We start from the raw sequence: 8,882 nt of genomic DNA, 5'->3' as shown, positions 1-8,882 counted from the left end.
GAAGTGGCGCTGCGATTTGTGCGAACCCCTTGACAAACCGTCGGTAGTACATACACAATCCTATGAACCCTCGTACTTCCGTCACATTACGCGTGACCAGCCACTCCTTAACTGACTCCACCTTTCCAGGATGTTTCCACTCCCTCACTACTCACTATGTGTCCGAGAAATGGCACTTCCTTCTGAAAAAGACAGCACTTTTTCGGGCTGAGTTTCACATTTGCCACCCTAAACCTGTCCAGCACTGTTTGCAGCCTTTCCAGAGCTTACTCGAACGAGCACATCGTCCAAGGATACCAGGGCGCTTTTCCAGAGCAGCCCATCCAGCACACGCTCCATCAACCACTCAAACATAGCCGGGGCATTCACCAGACCAAAACTCGTCACCTAGAACTGATACAGTCCTTGTCCAGATGAGAAAGCCGTCTTCTCTCTGTCCTCCCCCTCTACCTTGACCTGGTGGTAGCCGGACTTCAAGTCCAAGGTAGAGAACCACTGGGCCCCGTGAGCGCGTCTAGCGTGTCATCCATCCTCGGTAGGGGGTACGAGTCCTTTGTCGTAACCGCGTTAAGGGCACGGTAGTGGACCCGTCCTTCTTCTTAACAAGCATGACAGCGGCACTCCAGGGACTAAATGACTTTTCGATTATCCCTTGCTCGAGCAGCTCCTCCACGGCCTTTTCCACCTCCAGCCATCGAGCTGGCGCGATCCTCCGGGGCTGCAACTTGACCGACCAACTATCCCCTGAGTGGATGTGGTGTTTAACCAGACTAGTCCGACCCAGGTCATGATCTCCCTTCAAGAAGACATCCGCATATAGAGTTAGCACTTTCTTCACCTCGTCCACCTGTTCCATGGACAGGCATGCCGAACTCCTCTGCAACTATTCCCACAGATGAGGTGGAACTCCAGTGCTACTCCCCTGCGTGTCCTTGGAGTGACCTTCCGGGTCCATAGTCGTCTATACACCTTCACACCCACCCAGCCTTAGACTTTCTTCCTCCTGTTCCAGTGGCTAGCTTCGGGTGAGGGCGCAGTATGGGCTCGGTGAGTTTCAATTGAAACTTCACGCTCCACTGCATCACCACCACTCTCCTGCAACGGCACTACGTTACCTCCGACCGCCATGGTCATTTCCCCGAAGTCCAGCACCGCCCTGCACCGCTGGAGGTAGTCTAAGCCAAGCAAGTTCTCTCCGACATCCGCTACACAGACGGGAAGACGCTCCTCCGTGCCGCCAACCTCAATCCTGGCGTACACTGGCCCCCTCAGCTGTGTGCAATGCCCGGTAATACCACACAGCTGTTGCTGGGCCATTGGGGGTTGCCCAGTTGCCTACACGCCGCCTTGCACGAATGTGCGTTCGGCACCCAAGTCTACCGTCAGGCAGCAAGATTTATCGTCCACCTGCCCGCCCACCTAAATGGTCCATGCGACCCCGGCGCGGCAACTTAGGTGAACTGGGGTCTCTTGGTCTCCGATTGGCGTTTGACCCCTTCCACCAGCCCCTTCCGGTTTCCTGCGGCCTCCTTGCTATCTGTGGCGGGGACGAGGGTGCACTCTGTCGTCCGGTGACCCTTGCCACAGTTATAGCAACAGGGCTTGTACTGGGTGGGCCCTGCTTCTGCACGGTCAGCCTTACTGCCACTCTTACCTTGTAAGCAGTACCTCCTAGAGTGGCTCTTCTGCCCGCAAGAGAAGCAGTTACCCCGAAACTCTCCCGGAGGGGTGACGGACTGGAGGGGGTTTTAGCTACGCTCCCCCTCCTAGCCTTCACCTTGTGGGGGCCACGGTTTCCACTGGGTTGCTCCCGCGTCGTCCAGAGAAACGATTCCAGCTCCAGGCCCCTTGCAAGGGCCTCCTGAAGATCCTTGGGGTGCACCTGCTGCACGTAAATCCTCAGTTGTTGGTGACCTATGGCATCAACGAACTGATCCCACAGGAGAAAGGTGATCATCTCCTCACTGGCCTCCGGGTACGCACGGTGCACCAGCACCTCCAAATCTTGCGCCAGGCGTGTCAGACTCTCCCCCGGGCCTATAACCCTGGCCCGGAACCTTGCCCTGAACACCTCGGTTTGGTGCTGGTACCCTTACCTCCGCTCCAGTGCACCCATCACCTTACTGTAGGAGCTCCGCTGAGCGGCCAGCAGCTGGTTTAGGACTTCCAACGCCGCTCCCTTCAGCGCCGACACCAGCTGCATGGCCATTTCAGCCCAACTCCACTGGCTGGCGCTCTCTAAGAGCTCGAACTGTGTCTTATACGCCTCCCAAGACACTGTCCCATCGAACTCCTACGGGCAGCGCCTCATCTCGTCCCTGAATCTCTGTGTCATGGAACTGGCTGTCGAGCAGCACGACTTCACAGAACCGGGCGGGGAAAGGGGAGGTGATAGCAGTTAACCGGAGTGCAAGGGGGAGTGGGCAGCTTATCCTCCAGCGTCAAGGGGCTTTTATGGCTCCCGCAGCAGCTTCTGAGTTCCTCGTCACCCTCGTCCTCAACATCACTGCCACGCTGGCTTGAGAGAGGCAGAGTGACTGCTGCTGCCACCGCTACGTTCACATATTGCTTAAGGTCACTGGCTACTTTTTGCACCTCTTCTTTCACCTCGTCCTTGGTGAAAACCTCCCCAAGCACCTCCTTTTTCACCCGTTTGCACTCCTCTTCCACGTGCACCCTCACCTGTTTAAACACACGTTCCACGCTCCCCGCAATCTCTTTCCTCATGCTCGCCAAGCTGTCCTGCATATCATTATCTTGTGCAATCAAGGCCCACTGTACCTCATCACCCTGTGCTTTAAGGGCAGCCAATACATCGGCTAGTGTTACGCCTCCACCTTCCATCTTGACACACTTCCTCTAAGGCACATGAGAGTCACGCACACACACGAGTACAAAGCCGCCGCGCCAAGCCAGGCCCCAACGCGCTGCGTCCAGGCGTTCCACCACCACGCCACACACACATACACTCGGCTCACCGCAACACAAACACCACTCATGATCCCTTTCTCCTAACACCATGCTGTTACGAACCCCTCCCTTGGCTATTTTTCCAGCCAGGGAGCACCTGGGGTTCTGAGTGGATGGTTGTGTGGCTTCCTGAGACTCACCAGAGCGTGTCCTTGTGTCCCCGTGAGCGCCGTCCCCCAGCTATCAAAGGGGCCAAAGAAAATACCACTTTTAACCTTAAAAACGAGTCTATTAGGAAAAATAGTGGATACAGTAATCCTACACTGACTGAGGCACCCCCCAGACCTCTTGAAAACCTTCGCAAGGGGCTCTTGAAGCCTCTAGTTCAGCTTGCAAAACTCAATACACACTGTGACTTCCCGTGATCGCTCCAGACTCTCCTCGTGGCCGGCTAACCCCTCGCCTCTCAGCTGATCCACCGTCCAATCAGCGTCTCCGCCCGGCATCACGTGACCTTGGCAGCCAATCACGCTCTTCATTGCCCCGTGGCAGCTCCCGCCTCGGTTCCCGGACTGGAAGATACGGTTTTCAGCTTCCGTTCGCTACAATATATATATATATATATATATATATATATATATATATATATATATATATATATATATATATAACCCTAACATAAACCTAACCTAACGTTTTCTAGCCAGGGGAGGCTGCGCCCCTCCGCACCCCCCCTATAATGCTTGTCGCCCACCAAATCGGAAACGACACTTCGGAACGGACACGAAGCATCGGAAAAAAATCTAAACCATACATTTGAACGTGCTAACGCCCACCTGATCGGATCGGAAACGAAACGACGCATCGGATCAGAACGGAAACGACGCGGATATCTTGGAAAGAATATTTTTCTGATAGTTCTGATGCGTCCGAGAGACTGCGCATGCGCAGAACGGTGTTTGGAGAGGTTGTGATGCAGGGCTGCCATTCGTACGATAATTATCGTGTTTGTACGACAATTTTGCTTCAAATACGATGTACGATACCCTGCCTCACTATCGTACGCTTTGTACGATAATTCTACGCTTGTGGGGCCGTCTGTAGTGACAGTAGTGTTTTTTTTTTTTTTCATAAATGTAATAATTCGTTTAAATTCAATATGAAAATGTTCTGTTCGTCTTTTTTTTTTTTTTTTTTTTTACTTGCTAAGTAGTATATAGAAACTTTCAACGTGTAGCTGGACAGACTGAGAGATAAACATAGCACCCGCGTCGTTTCCGATCCGATGTCGTCTGAGCTGGTGGGCGTACTGAACGTCGTGTCGTGTCCGATCCGAGGCTTTGTAAGCTTCCGCGGCGTTTCCGAAACGATCTGGTGGGCGACAAGCCTTACACCAACCTATCCCTAACATAAACCTAACCTAATGTATCCTAGCTGGGGGGGGGCTGCGCCCCCCAGCAACCTCCCCCTCTACGACCCTAACCTAACGTTTTCTAGCCGGGGGTGGCTGCGCCCCACCCCCCGCTAGGACACTGACATAACCCTACATAAACCTGACTTAACGTATCCAAGCCAGGGGGTTGCACCCCCCCGCAAGAACACTAACCTAACCTACCGTATCCTAGCTTTGGGGTTGCTTCCCCCTCCCCCCTGGCACCGGTTCTTATAGCTTCACACAATATGCCCTATCTCTACCAACAGCCCTTCTCACAATACCTTAACGGTGGTTGAAGGTCCTGGGTGTGGGACATCCTTTTGTCGATTGTCGTTAAGTCCACTGTCCTCCACGGGGACAGCAGGAGCGATGATTTCCCAGTTATCATATTCGCAACCTTTACAACTTATGTCAACGGTGACCATGGCTGAACTGCGCACACAGATATATGTGCACCTGTCTGCCCAGCTGTGTCCCGCCTACGAATACCAATGGCAAATTCCCATTGGCGCAGCTCGTGGTGTTAAAGAGGTGGTGGCACGTCATTGGACAAAAGAACTATAGACACAATAAGAATCCTATTCAACTGTTACCGAACACCGCACATTCCCGGACCTATTGCAGCGTTATTATTCATTTGCGGCACGTAGTGTACTTACTGAAAATGTTGTAAATAGTAAGAACCACCTATTATTTATTGTACGAAACTGTAACAAACAACCAAATCATCAAATCATTGTGGACTTGCTATGGCCTTACAAAAGCCGTCCCCACATTAAAAAAACATCACAGACATGTTGTATAGTAAGTACTCTATCATCTTGCATGCTTGTTTCAATGATTTGAAAGGTGCTATTCTTGACTTTTTCCTGTTTTTTTTTTTTTTCTTATTTGTCTTAATGTTATTATTTAGATTCTTAATTCTAAAGTACACAAATATTTTGGCAAAAAATAATATGACATCATCAGTGAAAACGAGTTGGAGCTGAAACTGAAGTAGGCTTATAACTAAATAACACTGGTAATGTTTTCGCTTCACAGGTAGGCTATATAGCACTATAAGCAGAACAGAGGCATACAATAATCATTTAGAAAATTCATCAATTTAACCTACCTTGAGGTAAATTAAGGGATGGAACTGTGGTATCTGTCAGTGGCCTGTAACTCTTCGGTGTCTCAGTGCCTAAGAGGCGATGCTTTAAATAATCCTTGTAGTCAGAACTTGTAAAATGCATGGAACATATCACTGCATTGTATACATTGAACACATCACCTCGGGAACAAGCTTGAAACCACTGTTGTTTGCGATTTTTTTCCTTCGGAAACTTGAAATACTTAATGCATAAACCTAGCCGTTTTTCTTTTCGTGTTATTGCATCCAAACACTGAGCAATTGTTCGGCATCTTTAGTTGTTTACAGCACTGTGGAGAGTTTGATGAACACTCCAGTTAGCCCAGTGTCCACAAGCGATATGTAAACAACAAAAAACCCAGGCGTCAGGCCAAGGTGCCTGAACGACCCACCATAAATCAGTTATCAGTGAGCACTGAGCTGGGGCACGCCGCACGGCCCCTTCTGCCATGGCTGGGGTGGCGCCTGGCGCGGGAAGTGTGACGTGGATGACGTCACAACAATTCTCTTCCCGCGTTTCCCATTGAACACAAATGTAATCCTAACGTGTGTTTTTTTGTGGATATCATCACGACGCACAGTGACGCACCCATAATGCCTTAAAACTTTACTTTATATATATATATATATATATATATATATATATATATATATATATATATATATATATATATATATATGACTATTTTCATGTTTTTTCATTTCTTTAGGGGTGACTTTTGACGTGCTGGAACTCATTCCCTATTATAATGTTATAATGGGTTCGGTATACGGTATTTATTTATTTTGCGGTAAGGTTTTCAGGAACGCACATGTACCGTATAACAAGGATTTACTGTACTACCAAACTCATATACAAAAATAAGTCTAATCAGTCCCCATAATCTATTATAATTTTATCCCATACTTCTCATATATATTCTCTTGTATTTTCATTTTAACCCTTCTATGTATCATGTATATTCCAGGTACACTTAGCTTCGGTTACTTTCATCCATGTTACGTTAGGTTTACTTAAATTACCTTAAGTTCATTGAAATAGACATGTAAACTAACATGTTATTACACCCACACACTACTTTTCATTTCCACTTTGAATCCCTAACCCAATTTCTTTTAGTATTCTTTTTTCTTAGCTCGTACTTGGAATGTGCAATTCCATTATCACTTGTATATACAAGAGGATCAAGAAGGGCAAACATGTATCGTTTTCTTCATTAATTCAATGTGCCAGTGCCCCATTACACTATAACATTTGATGTTCCTACTTGCTGCAACATATGGTGACCAATAAACAGATGTCTTTCAATAGAATGTAAAAAGATTTATTGTTTTCAATGTCTATTACAAATACTTTCTGTGATTGACAAGAGGGATAGAAAAGAATTTCTCTAAATACAAGGAAGTCACCAACTCAGGTGTGCATCAACTCATCCATCTACTTGTACTACAAAAAATATTCTCAGTTATTACACAATACTCTGGACAGTTGCTTAATATTTTGTGGCACTTTCATCATAATGGCATGTTTTAGAGTAGAGTATTAACTCGGCAAAAAATAGTAAAATAAAATAAGGTAAATAAAAATATGAATTAGAGAAAATATATAAGCAAAATATAAATGCAGCTGATTCAGAATTCATAAAAACAATTCCTAGAACCTATCATGAGAGTAACAATAGATTATAGAAAAAAAATCAATAAAAAAAAAAAAAAAAAAAAAAAAGTGCCTCTACCATGTTTCAGCTGCCAGACCTAAACCCTTTAACTTTTCACAGCACCATTCATCATTTCAGCAGTGCTATAGATAATTAGGCTAGGCCTATAATGAGTAGTAATGCCCCTGTAGTCTTACCAAGGATTTTCCCCCTTTTTTTTCTTCCAGTCTGGCAGCACGCACACCCATGCCGGAACAACTTCTTAAAGCTAAATAGTGTCATCTAGGCCGCGGCAGTTTCTGAGATGTCCGGTTCGTGAGGAGATGAGGGTTCTGGGTGGCTTTTACAAAACCATGAGTTGAGGGAAGGCTTTCATTTGTTAGTAGTATGTGCAATTATCTTGATGAACCCTATTAGAATGTTGTTTGTGTGTATGTACAGCTGTGTGAGGTGTATGATGTCTGGGTTGAAAGGTGTCTACTTTAATATATTTATAAAATACATTACACATTTCATGTATAAGGATTCACATGGCTTAATTCTGATGAATATGAACATGGCAACAAAGTGCCTTTGATAGGTCTCATCCCTGATCATATAAGCTATATATATATAAGTATATATAAATATATATATATCTGGTAATAAATAACCAATTTTGGGAAGTCCCATTTTGTGTCACAGAAGAGATTTGGCTTAAAAATGCGCCCTTAACAATCAACCACTGAAGCCCCCATCTCCCCTGATTCCGACTAATTACAAGGAAACATCTTTTATTAACAAAATGTTAATCAGATCATCTGTACAGTTATAAATTATAATTATCATTCACTTGTACAACTGGCTATGCACATTTGAGTCCAAGCTCTCGGTCCCAGCAGCAAAACAATGAGGTGGTTGTTTGCAAATGTGGTAGCAAGTTTGTGCTGTGGACACCCTGCAGCAATCTGGATGGTGAGTGGGCAGTCCTGTCTGGGGTATTCATCACTGGGATACTTCAATGGTGTGTGTAACTTGTCTTACTTTTAATACTACATTGTACTGACAGGCATTCATGAGGCACATCAAATGATTAACTGCATCACTAGCATAAAGTATTACAGTTGCCACTATCAGTCTTCCAGCATATGGATTCTGCTTAGAGCAGATACTTTTCTTTCTTTTCTTCAGGCGTCTGAACACAACCTTGAAACAAGGTAAATTATCACTATAATACAGTAACAAGTTACATTTGATCCATTTCCTCTTGCACTCCCCCACAACATATTTTCTGCCTTTTCTGCTGCAATGCACAGTCCACACCACCATCCTTGCTACAATCTTGTACTTCAAGGTGACACCAACAAAACTTTCCCCTCAAAGTTGAATTAAGTCACAGCTCACAGTGAGGGAGTTGAACTCTTCACCGGCATTAGTATCTCACCCCTTTCAGTGCGGGAATGTACTTGGCCCACTTCAGAGGCAAGACAAATACCACTCGTTAGGACCCACCACTTTCATCTAATTCACACTTGTACTTGTTGTAGGGTGCAAACGGGGGTCGGGAGGGATCATTAATGCGCAATATTCGAGTACTGTTAGGCCGCAAACCATCAGTGTGTCCCAAAAACCAGTCTGTGGCAGCTCTTTGATCTGCCTCAGAGACATGTCTGGTACACCAGTCACTATGCCATGATATTAGGCCACTGCGCATCCTCTGACTGACGTGTTCATGACTCTGCAATAAAAGATACATAGATAAGTAAGT

The 8,882-nt window shown here is 46.3% G+C and overlaps 1 protein-coding gene across 16 annotated transcripts in view; it reads right to left on the bottom strand.

Annotated features, from left to right (window-relative positions):
• Positions 1-6,780: 6,780 nt before the first annotated feature.
• LOC123499623 (paired amphipathic helix protein Sin3a-like) overlaps positions 6,781-8,882 on the bottom strand; it is a 94,127-nt gene continuing 92,025 nt past the window's right edge. For all 16 annotated transcript variants that reach the window (XM_045247916.1, XM_045247923.1, XM_045247919.1 and 13 more), the window contains one exon: positions 6,781-8,852. In XM_045247916.1, coding sequence (XP_045103851.1) covers positions 8,616-8,852 — 237 coding nt within the window. In that variant the 3' untranslated portion in view covers positions 6,781-8,615. The remainder of the gene's footprint in view (positions 8,853-8,882) is intronic.

This window comes from Portunus trituberculatus, chromosome 50 (genome assembly GCF_017591435.1).
Source record: "Portunus trituberculatus isolate SZX2019 chromosome 50, ASM1759143v1, whole genome shotgun sequence".
Classification (NCBI taxonomy): Eukaryota; Metazoa; Arthropoda; class Malacostraca; order Decapoda; family Portunidae; genus Portunus; species Portunus trituberculatus.
The sequence above is the reverse complement of the archived record's forward strand: the minus strand, read 5'-3'. Positions and strand labels throughout refer to the sequence as shown.